Source organism: Loxodonta africana, chromosome 3 (assembly GCF_030014295.1).
Source record: "Loxodonta africana isolate mLoxAfr1 chromosome 3, mLoxAfr1.hap2, whole genome shotgun sequence".
Taxonomy (NCBI): domain Eukaryota; kingdom Metazoa; phylum Chordata; class Mammalia; order Proboscidea; family Elephantidae; genus Loxodonta; species Loxodonta africana.
In genome coordinates, this window is record NC_087344.1 from 56,022,917 (window position 1) to 56,044,545 (window position 21,629).

At 37.6% G+C, this 21,629-nt stretch overlaps 1 protein-coding gene across 21 annotated transcripts in view; it reads right to left on the reverse strand.

The window, feature by feature from the left end:
• EIF4G3 (eukaryotic translation initiation factor 4 gamma 3) overlaps positions 1 to 21,629 on the reverse strand; it is a 389,785-nt gene that overhangs the window by 150,841 nt on the left and 217,315 nt on the right. For all 21 annotated transcript variants that reach the window (XM_064281426.1, XM_064281421.1, XM_023551957.2 and 18 more), the window contains 3 exons: positions 8,975 to 9,154; positions 8,265 to 8,379; positions 133 to 230 (listed from right to left, as the gene is read on the reverse strand). In XM_064281426.1, coding sequence (XP_064137496.1) covers positions 133 to 230; positions 8,265 to 8,379; positions 8,975 to 9,154 — 393 coding nt within the window. The remainder of the gene's footprint in view (positions 1 to 132; positions 231 to 8,264; positions 8,380 to 8,974; positions 9,155 to 21,629) is intronic.

Below are 21,629 nucleotides of genomic sequence, written 5' to 3' on the forward strand. Positions count from 1 at the left end.
AAGGAAAGAATAAAAATGGCATAGTCACTTGTGAACTGAGATAAATAACAACTGCAGCTGCGGGTAACCCTATTAGGCAAGTTAAACGTACCTTCAATCTTAAAATAAGATACAGAGATAAAGATCTCTTACTGTTTTTTTCTCTCTCTTGGCTGGAGGGGGCTGCTGCTGCGTAGGCACTATGATAGGTGCTGACTGATACACTGGCTGACTTGGGTAAAAAGGCGTTCCTAAAGAATCAGAAAAGAATGAAAAGAAGCATTTAGCAATTTTATCAATCACTATAGTACTATCAGTGCACTGTGACTCTGGGTAATCCCTTAAAAAAAAAAAAGGATTTTTCTTAATCTTTTCCCACTAGTTCTCAGCACCATTTAACACAGATAAACAAACACTCCTTCTTCTAGCTACTGAAGCGGTCAAAAAATGATTTCCAAAATTTGGAAATTACCTTTCCTTAGCATTTCACACAAAACAACAAAATAACCAACTCCTGAGACTGGCACCAGAGTTACCTCTCCAAAACACAAATACTGCAATATCACTGCTTTAAAAAAAATCTACTCTGGTTGCCAATGATTTAAAACAGTGGCTCTCAATGAAAAGTTTGTCTGTGGGCTTGGTCAGGAGTAGGAAGTAAACATATCTGATTATCTTGGGGGTTGAGAAAAAAAACCCAAAAAAACCAAACCTGTTGCCGTCAAGTCAATTCCAACTCATAGCAACCCTATAGGACAGAGTAGAAACGCCCCAACAGGGTTTCCAGGGAGCATCTGGTAGCTTCAACCTGTCGATCTTTCGGTTAGCATCCGTAGCTCTTAACCACTACTCCACCAGGGTTTCCTAGTTGATCTAATTCCTCTCCTTATTTATAGAGAAACACTGCCATAGGTACCTTGGCAGGGTACTCCTTGACAAACGTCCTCATGTTGAGTTGGAAAAAAGGCTGCAAACAAACAGCCTAAAGTCCAGATGCTACGTATATAATTCAAGATCCTTTAACTCTGATTCCCAGTGTTTAAGTACATCTTCTACCATTCTCAACCACACGCCTTTGCTCTAGCTATAACCTACTCCTATTCCTATCCCTTGAGTATACTGATCTCTTTTGTATCTTTCATGCCTTTGACTCTTTTGCCCTCTGCCTGAAAGAATCTTCTTCTACCTACTCTTGTATTACCAATAAACTATTTTAAACTTTCAAAGCTTAGTCTGTTATTACCATTACAGGACAGAGTAGAACTGCCCCACGGGGTTTCCAAGAAGCGGCTGGTGGATTTGAACTGCCGACATTTTGGTTAGCAGCTGAGCTCTTAACCACTGTGCCACCAGGACTCCAATAAACTATTTTTAACTTTCAAGACTTAGTCTATTATTACAATTATTATTAAACCAGAGTGCTTACAGTAGAGGTGGTGAAAAGAGGCCAGATCCTGGAGATCTTGAAGGTATAGCCCATCGATTTGCTGAGGGATTGGATGTGGGTGTGAGTGACACAGGGATCAAGGAAAATGCTTAAGGTTTTTTGTCCGAGCAAGTGGAAGAATGGAGGTGCTATTACTGAGATAAGGGTGACTAGAAAATAAGAGTATGATCTTGGACACATAGTTTGAGTTGCTTATTAGACCTTCGAATGGAGATATCAAGCAGGCAGGTGAGACATAAGTCTGGAGTCAGAGGATAGGTATGAGCTAGAGCTATTCATTATGGAATTGACAGAATATGGACATTTAAACCACGAAGCTGGATAACTCGAGAAGTGAGCATGAGAAGCCCAAGGGCTAAATCCTGGGGCACTCTATGTTTAGAGGTCACAGATATGAGGAAAACTTAGCAAAGGAGATGAAAAGAAGAAACCAAGGTAGTGGTTAACGTGAAGAAAATGGTTCAAGATTTGGGGGGAGAATGTTTTTGCTGTAAAGGGAAGCAGAAGAAAAGGGCTATATCTGGACAAGAATATGAAGCCAAAAAAAAAAAATTTTTTTTTTTTTTTTTTTTTAAAAGATGGAAAATGAGGGAGTATGTCTGTATGTTGATGAGACTAGAGACTAACCCAGCAGGAGGGGGAAAGAAAAAGTGAGAATGTGGGAAAGAGAAGGTTCTGCTAGCGTGATAGCCTTAACTGGGTCCGGGGAGATGACCTAGTGCACAGGTGAACCTTCAAGTTGAAATTTCTCAGAGGAGCATGAGTCGCAGTACCACAACTCTGTACAGATTAGGTTTGGAGAATCAGATTTGGAAAGATCTAAAAAGAGGGTATGACTAGAATTTCAGTAAGTTCACTATAAAAAGAGACAAAAACCATAGCCACCTCATGGCAGTGAATAAAAACAGACCTCAAATAAGCCAATTCTATGCTACCCTATTAGGTCACTAGCTCCTAGAAGTCCAAAACCAAACCCACTGCCGTCGAGTCGATTCCGACTCATAGCAACCCTATAGGACAGAGTAGAACTGCCCCACAGAGTTTCCAAGGAGCGCCTGGCAGATTTGAACCGCTGACCTCTATGGTTAGCAGCCATAGCACTTAACCACTACACCACCAAGGTTCCCAAAGTCCAAAAACAAACCCTTAAAACGGGTTTCAAATGCTGCTAGACAAGCAACATACTCCGTTCACCTTGCCATATTTTTCAAGCTAAGTGAAATAAGATTTAAAAGGTGAACCATCTCTCTCTTTTTTAAAACCAAAATTCTTCAGATGAAACACTGAAACATTTTTGCATCAACATGCCTGGGGCAGTACCTGACCTATCATACACATCCAAAAAATACCTGAATAAACCGGGCAGAACAGAATAATCTCAACATCCCAACTCAGTGCTGTAGAGTTGATTCCGACTCTCAACATGGTGGGCTTAAATACAATTAGTAAAACATCAAGTCATCTTCTCAATTGTAGGCCCTAGCAGAAGAGGCCTTCTGCCCTATCAAAAATAGGTTTCTTTTATGAGTCAAAAAACTTCTTATATAGTCGAGGACATTTAAAAACATTTTTATTCTATTAAAAATCTGAATAACTTTGCATACCGTATCAATTAGGTAAGATACTTAACCTCTCAAGACCTCACATATTAAGAGGTAAGCTGGTCTAGATCAAAGGTCTGCAAAGTACCACCCATGGCCCAAATCTGGCCACGCACCTCTTTTTTTAAAAGAAAGTTTAATTGGAAGACATCCACAGAGAGTAGTTTATCAACTACAGATGGCTGCTTTTTGCACTCCAATGACAGAGTTGAATAGTTGAGCAGGGACCATATGGCCCACAAAGCCTAAAATATTTCCTAACTTGCCCTTTATACAAAAAGTGCTGGCCTCTGGTATAGATCAGTATGGTTCCCAAACCCTAGACTATACTTATGCGTGACACATCTATACAATAATTACCATGAAATACACAAATACATACACACCCATACACAAGGACAGGTTGGACAAGATGATTTTTTTGCAAACTATTATGAAATTGTTCCAGTCCCACCTTTTTGTTATTAGAATAGTCTTCCTATATGAAATGATACTGACAACAAATGGCAATTTTCTTTAAAGATCCTATTGGCAAAATTAAAATGTAATAGTCCTGTGTGTTTTCTCCTTTACTTTACTTTTACATAGTTTATTTTACTTGCCCATGTTATCAAAAGATCTGGAAACCACTGGTTTAATCAATACTTAGGATTTCTTCTCATTACTAAAACCCTGGCATAAACATCAAACAAATGTACTATAAAACCCTGAAACATAGGAAGGGTATTTTAATATCTACATTCTACTAATACGATGTCTTACATATCGCAAGTTTTCCCAAAAAAATATTCAAAGCCTTGAATTATTTTCCACAGAAACAATGGTAAACATTGTCGTTAAATACCCAGGTTGGCACAGAAAAATTAATTTTTCTCACAGTATACCCAGAACAATACTAGTATCAATACACAACCATATCACTAAACATAGTATTACTTCTTCAGGAAAACAAAATCAAATTCGACTTGGGATGCCAAAAAGGTTCCTACTTCTACATACCACAATGGAAACAATGACTCCCTGAGCTCTTATTAGCTAAATGAGGTGCCCAAGCCCCATAGAAACTCAGGGAAAGAGGTAAAAAGAGGATGACAGGAGGAGGGAATGGTATGGTAGCATGAGAAGAAAAAAAGAGTATACTGGTTTGAAGCTAGGAGTAACAGGGCCTTCTACCACTGTAAATTCTCAATCTTTTCTTTCCCAACACTATCCCTACCATTAACCATACCCCTCTGCCCCCCAACCCTAAATTTTCCATGTTAGGTGGGCCTGGAAATAACTTTGGTCTACATCAGTTATTTTTCCGGTAGAGGAACAATAATGGGAATCAAAATGTTTAAGAAAAAATGATGGGACAAAAACTGAAAAGCTTACACTGAGCAAATGCTGTTCATTAGTTAATATTCCTCCAAACAATGGAAAGACAGCCAGAATTACATTTTGCCAGCAGAATCCCAAGATCTTGTTTGCAGAACTTCAGTGTAAGTAAGAGTATACTTTGCGAATCAATGTCCAAGAGTAAAATTGACTAGGAGTAAAATGGTAGGATGCTGGAGTGAACTGTAAAGCTGAAGATGCAGAGCTAAGAACCCTGGGCAAAAGATCACCCAACTCATCAACTCCAGCAGCAGGATAAGAAGGAACACGTCTCCCGGCTTCATTCCTTGCCAGTTCTGCCAGAGGAAGGTCCTCTGCCCTGTAGCAGAGGGCCCCTGCATCAGAACAAAGAACCATGATCCCACCCCCCACCCACTTCTAATCTAAACCCATTCAAGGACAAGAGAGGTAGTAGGAGAAAAGGGAGGTCTCAGGATTAGAGGGAAAAGTGAAGAAACGGGAGGGAGAATGTAAGAGAAAGGGAGAATGTCAACAAGAGGGAATAGAAAAGGAAATGTTCTTCTAGACCATAAGACCATATATGGCGTAAGCTGTTGGATCAGAACTTTCAATTCTGATAAAAGCATATTAATTAGTGACAAACTTTAGAGTTAAAACATCTGCCCAAATGGGGAAAATAATCTAACTTCCATCAATAGAGGACTGGATAAATAAATTATGATTCATTCCTAGAATGGAATACTAGGTAGCTCTTAAAACAAATGAGGGAAATCTTCCAGGTAATAAAATGGAAAGATGACCACAAATACAGTGTAAGATTGGGGCGGGGGGGGGGGGGGGACGGACAGTAAGTTTTAGAACATTATGAATAGTATGCGTCCATCTGTGTTAAAAAGTTGCTTAAATGTAAATATAAAAAATATCTGAAAGGGTATGTATCAAACTATTAAACTGTTATTTCTTTAGGGAATAAGAGAGAGGGAGAGAAATGTCTTGCTTCAACTTTATACATTCTATACTATTTGAATTTTTAAATCATTAATCACTGGTTACTTCTATAATGAAATAAATTATTTTAAAATAGTTTTCCTAATCTTAGGGAAATCGTGTTTTAATCTAAGTGCTAAACTGCCTATTTGCTGGCTAGTGGACTCTGCGCAAGAATTTCCTAGTGAAGAAAGAATACAAAAGTGAACAGATATCAGTAATACACGAGATACAACTGCACCTCAACATACTGCTTTTGCATAAGAATAAATAAATATGGTGTATACATAACAGGCAGTGGTTAAGAGCTCAGGCTCCTAACCAAAAGGTTGGCAGTTCGAATCCACAGCTGCTCCTTGGAAACCCTATGGGGCAGTTCTACTCTGTCTTACAGAGTTGCTATGAGTTGGAATTGACTCAACACCAATGGGTTTATATATAAATAGAGCCAAAATTTTATAATAATGCATACCCAAATCCGCAAATTATTTCTCTTCTACTAAACTCATCCAGGATGCCCTGGATGGTGCAAAAGATTAACATGCTTGGCTGCTAACCAAAAAGTTGGAGGTTCCAGTCTACCCAGAGATGTCCTGGAAGAAAGGCCTGATAGTCTTACTTCAAAAAAGTCAGCCATTGAAAACCCTATGGAGTACAGTTCTGCTCTGACAAACATGAGGCTGTCACAAGTTGAAGATGACTCGACAACAATTGGTGGGTGGGGTGGTTGGTATACTCATCTATGTTGTCCTATCAATACCACAGCAGTAGTATGAATAGCAATAGAGAGGGCTAGCAGAGACTTACAGTAAGAAATTTAATGATGAAATTTTTGAGTCAAATTATATAAATGATATAATCTGCAATTAAACAGCAGACTAGAATTCAGTGACATACCTTTAAAAATGATTTTGTGAATTAAAAGACACAACTGCATTCAATTTGCAACTTGCAATTAAGAGAGAAATATTGTCAATTTTAGCATGTTTACTCTGATTAAGACCAACTCATTTCATAGTCTTACCATTCAATAAGTTCTAGGTAATACCCCCAGCCAATTTCACACAAATAATTTTAATTGGATTTAAGTTTTCAGAATAAGGACTGATGCAAAGGCACTAGAATTGCATTTAAATTGTGAATTCAAAGGAAACACAAGGAACACTTCAACAGTGTGAGGCAATGTTCTAGATCAAGAGCTGGGTGATAAGTATACGTTATTTTACTTTAAAACTCACAAATATGTAATATATACTGTTCTGAAAATATCAACTATTTCATAGTAAAAATACAACTTAATAAAGTTGAGTTAAAAAAAAACATTTTTCAGACATTTAATTAGGTTATAAAGAATTATTCTGAAATGGCAGTTTCACAAGGCAATACTGACCAAGGTTTTTTTTTTTTAAATAACATTTTATTGTGTTTTCAGTGAAAGTTTACAAAGCAGATTAGGTTCCCATTTGACAATTTCTTAGCGAACTGTTCACTGACATTAGTTACATTTTTCACAAGGTGTCAACATTCTCTTTCATTGCGTTCTGGTTATCCTGTTTCTAGCACTCTAGTTTTCCTGCCCCCTTTCTCCTCATCTTTGCTTTAGAGAAACTGCTGACCTTTTGGTGACCAAGGTGATAGAAAGCTTTTCTCCTCTCTAAAAGAAGCCAAATCAGGTAACACTCCGTTGCTTTGCCTATTTCACCCCAAAATTGAAGAAAAACTTTCTTGAGTTATTCTAATACCAAGCAATTCTGCTGTGAAGTTTCTGTATTGAGCCATTAAATCCGAATGTCAGGAAATTGGTTAATGGATACATGGTTATTTCTAACAGATTACCATCTTAAAAGAACAAGCCAAAATTTTAATGTATCTTTGCTGGTAGTGGGAGAGATCAATTCTTACTAAATCTTAAAGTTTAATTTTTCTAGTACTCACTTATTTTATCCCTTTATAATTAAATTTCTATGGAATAAAACAAATGTAGTATGTGGTAGGAAATTCGTTGAACAAAATAAGCAATTATCATTACTCCTTGGTTTAGTATTTGCTCACATATCAACAAGCTTGACACTTTCTTCTCTACATTAAAAACAATTTTAATTTTTTAAAGGCATTTTTATTTGACCTAACCCTCAAAACTTCTCCATGATATAGATCGTATCACAATTTTGCACATGAGGAATTACAGGTTCACTGAGTTATATTCAGTCATTTAATGTATATTTCCTAAGTGCCTGCCATTCAGTATTCTAGGTGCAGGAGATACAGCAGCAAATAAAACGAAAATCCCTGCCTTCATGGATGTTACCTTCTAGTGGAAAACTAACAACATTTAGTAAAATTTCTAAGATGTTCACGTGTTGCCCCCAAGCATATTCCTATTTGTGGCAACTCTATGTGTGTCAGAGTAGAACTTAGCTCCAAGAATTTCCAAGGCTCTGACTTTTCAAAAGCAGATAGCCAGGCCTTTCTTCCGAGGTATCTCTGGGTGATTTCTAACAGCCAACCTTACAGCTAGTAGTTGAGCACTTAACCATTTGTGCTACCCAGGGATGTTGGGTGGTGAAAAATGCTTGGAGAAAAAGAAATCACAGAAGGGAGATAACCTAAATTTATACCATTAGCAAAAATCTAGGCAGTGGTGAGTTGGCAGCAGATGTCAGAATTGTGAGACACGGGCTCTTTTCCATCAGAATGCCAGATTCTTCTGAAGGTGACATTACATAAGTATATTTCTGTAATACTCTTTCCTTGTAAGCCACTCTCTAAAAAGCTTTCAGGGCAAAATTGTTTACAATATTCAAAACCAAAAACTTTATACCATTAAACATCATTGTCCAAACTGACCCACCAAACAACAAAATGAAATAAATACAACAATCTAGCGGAAATGGCCTGATTTTCTCACTTACCATAAGCATTGGGGAAATCCCCAGGTCCCGGTCCAGGATAAAAAGGGCCTGGCCCTGGTGGCTGAACTGGATACTGTTGTGGGGGCCCAACATAAGGAGGACCACTATGACGGTACTAGAAGAGAAAAAGTACAGATATTTAATAAATAATATGAATGTTCAGTACATGCAAAGTTCAATATTTAGAAATAAAGTGTGTATGTATGTGTTTTTAAGAAAATCATTTAGATAAGGTGAAGGCACTTGGTTAAATGCATTCAAAATGCTTGCTTGCCATCCAGATGCAATGAAGATGAAGAAGAAGGTGTGCCTTAGGTAAAGCCATACAGCAAATCAGTGCACAGACAGACCATCAGCTCACTGTAAGATGGTTTTGGGATGGTAGCTTTCAATGACATTAAAGGATATCACAGGAACAGCATAGTTACTAAGTCCATTTTAGAGCAGGTGGTTGTGGGGGACAGGTGGGGAAGAGCTAGGAGATAAAAACAATTTCTCTATCACCTTAGAAAATAGTAAGTAAAGAGATATAGAAACATCTCCTTACAATATTATGGAAAACGATAAAATGGTTAAACTTACTACCAACTACAAAGTTTATACGTTACCAGAAACCACTATCATCACCCATCCTCCCTACTTCCTCTGATGAGAATATGAGTTGACTCTCACTCTACTGCTGGGCAACACATCCCTGAAAGATACTTTACCTGTGGTATACAGTACTGAGGACCCTGGGGCACTGGGTACGGCATGGGCAGATGGTTAACCATCATGATGTGCTGGTTGGCCTGATACACTGCGGTGGGTGTCTGTGCACCAGGACGAATGGAAGGACTGCTGTTCGGGATGGTAGCTCTAGGAGGCTGTATTTGAGGCCTCTGGAAAAACTGGGAAGGGGACAAAAAACACTTACTTTTTTTTGCAAAGGGGGATATATAAATTTTACATTTCTGAGCTCTCCCTTCTTTTCCACTAAGAGAAATAGGATCAACCTGAATAAGAAACACAATATAAATGAAAAGACTGGGTTCATGAAAAACATTCTACACAAGGTCAAATTTGATCAGTGTTGTTACACATCTAAAAACAGCAGGGCAATCTCAGCTGTTTCATAATGAAGTCTCAGCTATTTAAAAACTGAAATTTTGTACCATAATTAATTATCAATTTAAAAATACATGATAAAATATAACAAAAGGGGTAGCTGGTGTCTTTCTCAAAGTTGTTTTGTTTTACAAAAGCACTGACTTTTCAAAAAGAGTAAATGGCTCATTATCAACTTATTAAAAATTAAAACTGGTTCCCCCCAAAACCCACCACTCAAGTCACATATAAAATAGAAGGAAAAGAAACCTCTCCAGACATAAACATTTTCATTCCAGTTCATCAGGGTCAAGCTAAACTAAAATCATTTCTAGAGTTTCCAGATGCTGAACTAAGTCTCCCTTTTCAAAAAGATGGGAATTCCATATTACACAGAACCCGATTTTGCTTTCTAAAACAGTCTGCAATAAAAGTGGAGAATCTAGACAGGCCGAGGAATGGTCTGGAATGAGCAGAGCTCAAATCTCAAATGACCTAAGTAGTAGGCAACCAGTACCTGTGATTACCCATGGTTCTCACTGCTGGCTTAAAAGCCTAGAAACAATATATCAATAGTGAATTTCCAATGTGAATGTATCTATTCAACAGCAAACAATAAATCTCATTGTAATAATACTAAAGGGGATAGAGTAATAATGAGGCCATGCAGAACCAGTAGTTTATTACCTGAATAGGTCTGAATCCTCCCTTCAATTATGAAGCAAGAAAGCAGCAGGAAACAGAAAGAAAGCCAATGGAACAGCTTACAGATCAGTAGGAAGGAGTAGGACATAGCATGCAACTCAATATCTACTTAGTAATAATAGGAAAGAAGCTAGAAAAAAAGACTAGAAAACTAGAATGACAATCCTCCACTTGAGAATTCAAGGATACATAGAATCCAAAGATCAAATCACATTAAAAATAAATAAAGCCAGTGGCAAAAACCTTCTAATAGTAGCCACAAATTCTAACAGCTTGAAAGGAAATTTCTGGTTGGTGGCACAACTACAGTTGGGACTACTAATTCCTATTCTTAGCTCTTATGGGCACTCATTATGCATTACGCAATTTGACATTAGTTGTTTAGTTTCTCTATGATTCACTCTCCATCTTGAATGAAGATAAGAGTTAATAAAAATAAGCGCCATTTGTTATTTTGAAGTTTGCAAAAGGGCTGAGAGATAGCTACAAGTTTTCAATATATATCAGACTCTTCCAAATAAAACTTGCTCTCTCCAAGTACCCAAGCATGTAAGAGGCCACTTGTATCTTTAAAGTGGAGAGTTATAATAATTGTCTAAAATATGGTCTAGCTTCAATCTCTCCTGAGTTGTTCCACAATTTCAGACATGAGTGTCCAAATAAAGGCAACGGTGAGCTTTGACTTGTGGGCCCACTCAGGTTTTACCTATCCCGCCCTACACTTAAGCATCGAGTTATCCACAGGTGGTATGAGAAGTTATTTTTCATCTTATGCTGAAGTGGGGGAATTGGAAACCATTGCCCAAGGCTCAGCGCCATTCAGCCTTCATACCCCAGGGCAAAGAAAGCCCTAAAGAGGATAAGTCACAGGAAAGCAATAGACAGAAAGAAAAAGCAGGAGAAGGGAGTGAATGGGGGAACCAAAAGTGGGGCACACAGAGAGCAGCTGATGGAAATGACAAGAAAAGCATAGGAGGCAAAGTTGATAACACAGGAATCTGGGCTGGGACACAACTACAACAACAGTCTTCTGTCGTTATCTCCACTGACAACAATCCTGGTGACAGATCCAAGAGTTTCAATTCGCTGCAAACAGGAACACTGAAGTAGTAAACTTTCCATTATTGCACTGTACTTCTCTTAATTACACAGCAAAGAGAATTTATTACATATCAATGTATGTGAGTGGTAAACATCTTTTAGGGAAAACTTAGTGTTTTCATGGGGCCCTGATGACGCACTGGTTAAGTGTTTGGCTGTTAACGAAAAGGTCCGCAGTTCAAATTCACCAGTTGGTCCTTGGAACCCCTCTGAGGCAGTTCTACTCTGTCCTACAGGGTCGCTATGAGTTGGAATTGACTCGACAGTGATGGGTTTGGGTTTGGTTTGCCATTTTCATAATCTGGTTAATGTATCAGGAGCCAGAAAAATGTTACAAGCCTCAAGTAGAAGAGAGTCATTCATCTGCTCAACTTATTGAGCACTACAATGTCACAGACCATGAATAAAGATTAATACTACAGGATCTTTTCCCATCGACTCTAGAGGGCAGCCAAGACAAGGAGACCATCAAATGGACACAGGTAATGACCTACTGTGGTTATATTAACATCAAATTATGTCAGCACACTTAAATATTGCCTGAAGAGACTTGGTATTACAGATAGAGGAAACTTTTTTTTTTTTTAATTTATGCAGAGTAAGAAAAATATAGATTCAATATGGGCAAAATTCTCCCACAATTTAAGTTTACTACAGGGTCTCTGTGAGTCGGAATTGACTTGACAGTGATAATTTTTTTAAATACGTGAGTACCCTTCTTACCATTATTTTACAATTGTTTCGCTGGAATTTTTAACCAGCCTGTACAGCATAGCTGAGGTTCCCTCTTACTTAAGGAGGTTTCTGAAGAGTATAAAACTGTTTTCTTCAATGGTTGTGAAACAGAAGCAAACATTCTGTTTTTCTAACGATAATCCTACCACACAACTAAGTCAGTAAAACACAAAAGCTGTGGTTATACTGACATACGATAATTTTTTTTTTTTACAACTACCACTTCAACTTTGAAGCTAGGTAGTCATGTGATTTACACAGGCACATTCAGTAACGAGAGTGAAGATTTACACAGCACTTACTAGCCACCAGGCACCATTCTAAACACTTTACATACATATATATTCATTCCTCTTCACAACGAACCTCTGAGGCAGGTACTATTATTAAACACTCACACTGATAAATGAGGAAACTAAGGGAGATCAAATAATTTGCCCAAGGTCTCCCATATGTAGTTTAAACAGAGTCAGGTTCTAAATCTGTACTCTTAACTGCTACACATACTACCTCTCATGAAATAAACACCCTGTGTTTTCAAGCAAGGGTCATCAGTCAGAAGAAACCTTCTCTTTACAAAGGCTGAAAGGTTTTGGTGGGACCGTTATACACAACTAATGGGTGCCACATCCCACAACACATAGTGGAACCCTGGTAAGAAAAATGCTCCATCAGTTAATTCACAAAATTCATGTTTGGCATCCAGGAAATAAATTTCTTCTACCTACACAACTGTAATTCTCCACCTCCCTTAAAACCCAGTAAACCCAGTGTCGTTGAGTCGATTCCAACACCTCCCTTAAAGTAACTGAAATTTGTTCATGTTTTAATATCCCTGGCACAACATTTTACAGACCTACTTTTGTTCAACCTTTATTGAACTAAAATTTTTACAAGGACAGGCTACCTGGAACTTTTTTTTCATCCACAAAAGTACACCGTCACACATTCATACACGCAACATGGCATCTAAAATCCACAGAACTGGCAAAGCTGCCACTGTTGGAAATGTATAGAAGTAAATAGATGAATTCTCTCTCTCTCTCTTTATATTCCTTCATAACCATTCAGTTGCAAATGTAGAATTAGATTTAACAGTAGTGCAGAAAATTCAGATTCTCAGATGTGTGGGCATGGTAACAGACCATAGGTTACTAAAGAGAATTCGTTAATGGATTTTCCCGAAACGCTCGCAATCCTTATGAATCCCATTTCCTCTCAGCTAAGCGATGGTGCATCATTAAAAGAATCACACTCCCTCTAGGATGAAGGACTGTATGAGACATTTAGTCTAATTATCTACCCAAATTTCCATCTCTTCTATGACATACCCTTGGGGCTATGAAACTTTAACAACTCAAGACCCAGCTCTGTTTCACTGTTAAGCAGAGTTCTGGCACAGCAAAGTCTTTCCTTCTACTGGCTCCAAATCTTTCTCTCTGTATTACCTACTCAGTGGACCAGTGTCTATCCCTGAAACCACATGGAAGTCAAATTCTTCTTCTCCATAAATGACTGACCTCTAAGTTATCCGGAGACTGCCATCACTGCTAACTTTACACCACTGTCTAGTTTTTGTTCCAAATCAATCACTGCCCTTCGCCGCATGTCCCTCCAACAAAGATTCTGAATTGCCTCAACAGTTTTCTCTTTTCCCTCAATCTGCTCCTGTTGCTTAAAGTCTCACTAAGTAGAGAACCAAAGACAAATACGAAGGTGGAGTCTGCCCAGAATGAACCTGGCACTCACTCAGTAAATATTTTTGTTGCTGATAAACAGGCAATATACATCTCTTATTGTTGCCATCTATATTTCCATTAATGAAACCAAGAATCACAGGAGCTCTTTTTTTTTAATTGAACTTTAGATAAAGGTTTACAGAACACACTAGTTTCTCATCGAATGGTACACACATTGTTGTATGACACTGGTTAACAACCCCATGACATGTCAGCACTCTCCCTTCTCAACCCTGGGTTCCCTATTACCAACTTTCCTGTTCCCTCCTACTGTCCATTCCCCGCCCCAAGGTTGGTACACCCCTTTAGTCTTGTTTTGTTCCATGGGCCTGTTCAATCTTTGGCTGAACGGTGAACCTCAGGAGTGGCCTCATTACTGAGCTGAAAGGGTGTCCAGGGGCCATACTCTCAGGGTTTCTCCAGTCTCTCACATTTCAACTACTGATCGGTATTGAGCTCATAATCATTTAAGACCCTTAAATTATCTTTATACATAAGCTGCCAATGAGCCAGTCTCTTCAATTCTGTACGTACTCTTATAGTTGCGTTTTGAAGCCCAGGTGGGGAATCTTGTAATTGTCCCTTTGAAATTTTATCTGGCTAAGGTCAACCCAGCATTGCAGACCCTCCAGGTCTTTTTGGATTCTGATTATATCATGCCATGTAAAAACACACGACCACTGGCAAACCTGACAGGCATATCATTTACCCAAGTCATTTATAAAAATGCTGAGGAAGCCTAGATAGAGAAATGGAAACCATGTATAAGAATCATTTCCTAAACTTGATTTTATTCTGTTTTAAGTCTTTCCTTTTTCAGTGGTTTACTAGAATGCCAGAATGGAAGAGGAAGGTGACAGCCCTCGTCAGAATAGTACCTGTGGGCACCTCCAAAGGGCTAGGATGTATTTAAAACAGAGGCTAAACTTAGGGTACTCGTGATTGCTAACTTTCATACAAATACTCCAAAAGCCACATGAAAAATGCTTCCTCTTGGAAAATCCTTCTAAAGATGCAGTATTTCAGACCATTACCCAAAACTTCCTGGCAATAACATTGGCAATAAATGCTTTTTAAAGATGCTGGTAATTACAATGTATCATTTTCCATGACTTTGTTCTCTGAAATCATCAAAAGACAAAGATATCTCCAACAAATACATAAACCCACCACCCAACCCAGTGCCCTCGAGTCAATTCTGACTCATAGCGACCCTATAGGGCAGAAATTCTTTGAAAACCACCTCTTCATTTTCAGCAACTAGAAAAATCTTATTCAATCACATTAGCTCTTCCATGTGGAAAAAAGCTACTGATTCCTTTTTTGTGAAGCAATAAAAACCAAATTAAAATATGCTTGTGAAATCCACAGCTTTTTATAACATATAGTTCAGCTTACTGGAGGGATGAACAGTAAGGTCTGGAATTGCTTAAGAATTTTTTTGTGTGTGTGAATATCTTTAAAAATTCTAAAATACTCCTGAGAAATATGGTAGTGCTATGATTCTCTGACAAGTTACAAAGCGGCAAGCAACAAAAAGTCCATATAAGGGGATATAACTCAGATATCAATCACATGTTCTGCTACCTCATAATAATTTATAATGAAAATTTATTCTATTTTCTAACTCTTTCTTTATTTTCCCGCATTTAAACAATATCATGTAATTTAGGTTTTACTAACCGTCAGATGTAAGCCCTAGAACTGAGCTGTCCAATACAGTAGCCACTAGCCACATGTGGCTACTTAAAATTAAGTCAAAACTTTAGTTCCTCAGCCACACTAGCCACATCTCAAATGCTCAAAAGCCATATGTGGCTAGTGGCTACCATAATGGAAACACAGATACAGAACATTTCCATCATCGCTGAAAGTTCTATTAGAAAGCACTGCCCTAAAAGACTATGTCAGATATAAGAAAGCAAGCCCTAAGGACTCTGTCAGGAACAAGAAGGTTTTTTGTCAGATCATAATGCAGTCTCAGAAATGAGCATCCTTCTAGAACACTTCAGTCACAGCTAAAAATAGACTGGGCAAAGGGAAAGGCAGGCTGTCTCACTGCTCAATTAACACCAAGGACCTATTATGTGCAAGACACTATGATAGGTGGTACTTTAATCCTCACAACACTCCTAGAAATAGGTGCTGTTATTATAAGACCCCTATATTATATTATTTATGAGCATATTTTAGCCATCTCACAGATAAGAAAGCTGAGGCCCAAGGTTAGTTTGTAGTGAAGCTGAGGCTGAATCCCAGTTCTGCCGACTCCCAATCCGTACGTTCTTCACTATCTATGCTGCCATCCTACAACACCAGACAAAACTGCCATCATGACCTTCTGAAAGAGTCCACAGTTCTGGTCATAAGACTATGTATACACATGCTTAATCTGGTTTCTTACTCTTATCAATCAAACTCTGATGTGCCAGGTCTGGCCCCAGATGCAAGCCCCCAGCCTTCCTTTCTTTTACTTTCTGAGAAACTGCCTATAGCAATACAAATAAATCCAAACCAGGAACTAGGACACTGAATATAACAACATAACTTTGAGCAGAGGAACCTTTAGGTATCATAAGGAAAATACCAACTTATAGCAGTTGTTGCTTCTTTCTTTCTTCCCTCTTATTTTTTCTAAATCTTTTGGCAGAAATAGACAAACTACAGCAGAAAACATGCATATGTTTGCCACCAAATACTGTTAAGTTTTATGAGGCTTAACATTTGTTTATGCTAAATCTAGTTGTTTTAAATATGGATATTATCCAGCACCTTTGAACACTCTGTGAACTATAGTCATATTTCAACAAATTGCAAAATGTTTTTATTCTAAGAACATTTTTAAATACCAATTCCCTGATGTGTCTCATAATAAAAAGACTATTCAGCCATACTATATAACCAACACTCAATCTCTATTGTGAAACTCAAAAGTAAAATAAGGACAGGAACATAAGTAACCTTAAACCACAACTATACAAATTCTGATGACCAAAGATACAAAATTAACTACACAAAACAGAATCTAAGTTACGCCAAACGGCTTCTTCTAATTCTGAAAGTACTTTCTGTTCTTTCAGTTTCTAATTACCTTGAGATTTTCAAACATCAGTGTAAAAATAGTTGACATATTTCTAAAGCCAAGGGTATGCCAAGGGGATACAAAATTACTTAGGACTTCTTGCTTTATCTTGAGAAAACTGTTATTCTAAAAGCTCTCTTCAGATGATAAAATATGAAAAGAATAGAATATCCTTAGTAATCTAAAGAATCTCTGCAAAATGCAAAAACTAATGATACCAGAAAGAAGATGAGGCTGGTATAATCCTAACTGCAGCACAATGTCTCTGACTCGCAAAAACTCAAAAAGAGCCCTAGTTGGTCACACATAAATAAAGATATTCTAAAGGAAAGTACCGCCAGAAAAAACCTTCTATAGCAGTTTTTTGGTTCTCTTAAGAGCAAAGAAAATGTTTACTATCTAAAATTTCATTATTTGTTTCACTTCAATTCATATCATTTCCTTTTATATATATAAATATATAGGTTCCAGATACTAACCTGGGCGAGGATGTTTTCTTTTCACAAGGAATTACCTCCAAATAGTTTACCTAAACGGTAGTTATTATTTTTATTCTCTGCACTGTTTATAGAACCAATGGTTACAAAGCATCCACAAAAAGTTACTGATTTGCTATTGCACTTTAGAAACAATAATCATAGGAAACATCACCTAACATTCAAATTCTTTTTTTAAAAAACGAAGCCCAGAGCACGAAAGGGCGTAAGCGATTAGAAAAGTAGCCACTGATGAATAAGTAAAGTGAGAAACCTATTCACTAGTTTCAAGGCAAATTCTAACTCTTGATTTAATTTTATCTGGCCAAAGCAAACAGCCATAGGTGAAAAAATTACTTGCATCTTTAATTCAACACAACAAACCAGAAGTATCCCCCCCCTAAAAAAAACATAGATTTTTCCCCCCTTAGAATTGTATTCTCTGTATACCACTTCTTAAAAAAAATAATCAAAGCACAAATAAAAGTATATAGGGTTTATTTGAGCAGTTATTCTGTATGCAGGGACATTACTTCGTTAAAAAAAAAAAAGAGACTCAAATCAGGCTCGTTACAATGAAGCTTTCAAGAAGAGGAGCTAACAGTAAAAAATCAACTATTGACTAATAATCTCAAGGTGAATGAAATCATGTCTTCCTTACTGAGATCAGCTGACATCAGGTTACTAGGTGGTTTCTTTGACCGTCATTCATTTGAAATTGCCTCAAGTTAAATTGCTTGCATTAAGATAAACTTTGAACAGCTTCATGGTTATCACCGTTGTCTTATACCATCGGAGGTTTTTGATTTTATGATTGCCTATCTTCACACTGGAACCCTGGTGGTGCAGTGGTTAAAAGCTTAGCTGCTAACCAAAAGGTCGGCAGTTCAAATCTACCTGTCACTCCTTGGAGGCCCTATGGAGTAGTTCTACTCTGTCCTATAGGGTTGCTATGAGTCAGAACCAACTCAATGGCAATGAGTTTACCTCCGCATTATTTCTTTTTATCTGTTCTTGAATGCATTTCCCATTGGTCAATGACCTTTATGAACGTTATTATACACTCAGAGGAATCTGTCAATTCCTGTTCCTTAATTTCTCTTTCTTAACACACTCGATGCTTGTTTTTCACTGTACTATATTGCTTTCATTACTCAATTCCCTGTCTCAGTTTGTATTATGAGCACCACCTCCTCTGTGAACTTCTCAGAATTTTAGCTTTTTTTTTTTTTTTTTTAATTTATTTAGTTAGATCTGAGGAAAAGATTCTCTTAAACACAGGCTTCAGTCTCAATGATTCTCAAGTGAAAAATGGAATCACTTTGGTATTTGAGATTTGGAAATATGTGGAGGCTTTTTTTTTTCTTCCTATTTTTTAATTGTCCCTGGGGGAATTCCACTGGCATTTAGAGCCCAGAGATGGCTAAATGAACTGCAATTTACAAGTTTTTTTTCATAATCAGTTATCCCACCCATTCCATTGTAAACAGACCAAAGCAGCCCCTATATCTCCTGTGGATACAGAATAGCAAACTCTTCCCCATAATTTATACCCACCACACCACCAGTTCAGTGACCTCCTGCTCAGCAGTGCCACTTCAATCCATGCCTCTTCCCTCTTCTACTTCTCCAGGGTAACTACTGCTGCTGCCTGAGCCAAGGGAATATACTTCCTTACGCACTTAAATCTCTGTGGTATAATAAAAGAATTTAACTGGTATTTTAAAAGGCAGAGTACCATAGTAAAAAGCAGACCATTACCTGAAGTTTTTCAACCCAAAGCAACATTTTGGATTTGTTCCACATATCAAAAATCCACCTTCAAGTACTACTGTCAGAAGATATTTTTTCTAGCTAATGAATAAATTATACACACACACTTCTATTTTTTTAATGGTCAAAACATACTGTAATTTGGCAAGCATCATCCTACAGCTAAAAAAAAGACCAATCTGCCCCAATATTACACATAAAAAAGGGACAAGACTGAAACAACCTTTTTCTCACAAAGAATTCTGAAAGTTTTCCTTGATTGTTGGAATTAAGGAAAGACAAAATGTAACACATGCCTTTAAGGCTTAGAAGATTAGAAAACAGAATTTCACAAAAATGGCTACGAATACAACATCTCAATAATTGAGTACCACTGCTGTTGAACACACGTAGTAGAAAACACTCAGCCTTTACGTTTCTGCTATATTCATTAGGAACTTTAAAAACTTCAGATTAACAGTCTTTAAGAGACTGGCTTCCTGGCCATCATAACTCAAGCGTAGCCGCCACTCATCTGTCAGCATAAGCTTGCATGTTGCTAAACAGGTTTCACTGGAGATTTTGGGGTAGGAAAAAAGCCCTGGCTATCCACTTCCACAAATCAACCATGAAAATCCTATGGGTCATAACGGGGTGATCTGCAACTGATCATGGTGATGGTGCCAGACTGGGAAGCTTTTTGTTCTGCTGCGCAAGGGGTTGCCCTGAGTCAGGGGCCAGCTCTTGGGCAGCTAACAACTCTTAATAAGAGGGCCCTGGGCTATTTGGCAATATGGTTCTGGTTTCAAAAGTCACCCATAATCTATGTCACAGACGATACTCCAAAATAATTGCAACTAAAGATAATGTTAAAGGTAAAGTCTGCCTCAAGCTGTCTGAAATTATTTTTGAAAGAAGTCAGGGTGTTACAAACACACCAACATTAACAAACAAAAGCTGCTACATAAAAGAGCTCATAAAATGTTTTTGCTCAATTCCTTGTCTCCATTTAATATACAGTTTCTTTTCACTTTGTTTCTTGAGCAGAGATTGCCAGGTCTACCTGTCAGGAGTATCTGGTTTGACCTCTGCCTAAAATTTAAGCCCTGCCTCTATAGCCCTTGACTAAATTTTTTTTTTTCCAATTTATATTTAACCATATCACCTAAAAGAGAGTCCCTGGATGAAGCAAATGGCTAAGCAATCAACTACTACCCTAAAGGTTATCAGTTTGACCCACCCAGAGGTGCTTTGGAAGAGAGGCCTAGTGAGCTGCTTCTGAAAAGTCATCGTCATATGGTGTCGACCTGATTCCAACTCATAGCGACCCAATGGGTCAGAGTTGAACTGCCCCATAGCCTTCCCTAGGCTTTAACCTTTATGGAACAGATCGCCAGGTCTTTTCTTCCACGGAGCAATTGATGGGTTTGAACCGCCAACCTTTTGGTTAGTAGCCAAGTATTTAACCACTGTATCACCACGGCTCCTTATATCAAAGAAGAACCACCTACTTACTTCTTCTCTGAGTTCTCCTACAAAGTGCCTCTGTTGTTACTGCTGTTGTTAGCTGTTATCAAGCCAATTTCAACTCACAGCAACCCCAAGTGACAGAGGAGAACTGCCCTATAGGGCTTTCTAGGCTATAATCTTTATGGTAGCAGATCACCAGGTCTTTCTCCCACAGAGCTGCTGGGTAGGTTCGAACTGCCAACCTTTCGGTTAGCAGCCAAGTGCTTAACCATTATGCCAACAGTCCTCCTTAAAATGCCCTTAACACCTCAATTTGCTTGGCCTTTATATCCTCCAAATTCCAGGCCTACGTTTTGGGAAACTGAGCCATGTCACTCTAAGACATAAAGGCCTTCAATTAAACAATATCCATTTACTTAGTAATAATACTTCTAAATATGATGTCAGGTAAACACTGGTAACATTTCTCTTTTTTTATCAAACTGTACTATGTTGCACAACAATATTAAAAACAGATGCTGTTTACCTTGTGACAGATGTTTTACATATATTATCCCTAATGTAGAGAGTATTTTTCCCCATTTTAAATATGAGAAAACCAAGGCTCAGAAAAAGATTTGCTTAGTGACCCTACTGGTGACATAGTAGAACTGGTAATATGAACGTAAGTCTGTTATAGTCTAAAGCCCAAACTTTTCCTACAACAGCAGGAGAAAATGTTTTAGAATATTCCACAAAAAGCTGTTTGAGGGAAAAAAAATCCTGCAAGTCTTTTTGTTTCTCCAACACCAACTCCTTTGGTAGATTTCTAAATAACTTAATGTTAGCATATATATTTTTGAAATTTTAATTTATACAATTACTTCATTAAAAACAAAAACCAACAAGCTAAAACTATTCAAATTAAATAATAAGGTATCTATTTTCTATATGTCCTAAGAATAAAGATAATTCTATGCAGCAAATGAATATACATTACTGCTAATTAACTTGTTATTAGGTCTAGTTAGTAACTGAGATTAAGTGGTTTTAGAAATATTAATGATATTTTATACATGTCAATACAAGTTACATCATAATGTTAACAAAAAACCCTTAGAATGTTGCCTGTTCAATTCAGTTAAATTTATATTTAACACAGATATCCACAACTTGTTGAAACTTAATATATCTAAAATTTTTCAAAGCTTCTCTAAATTCAAAGCAATCTTTTTTTAAG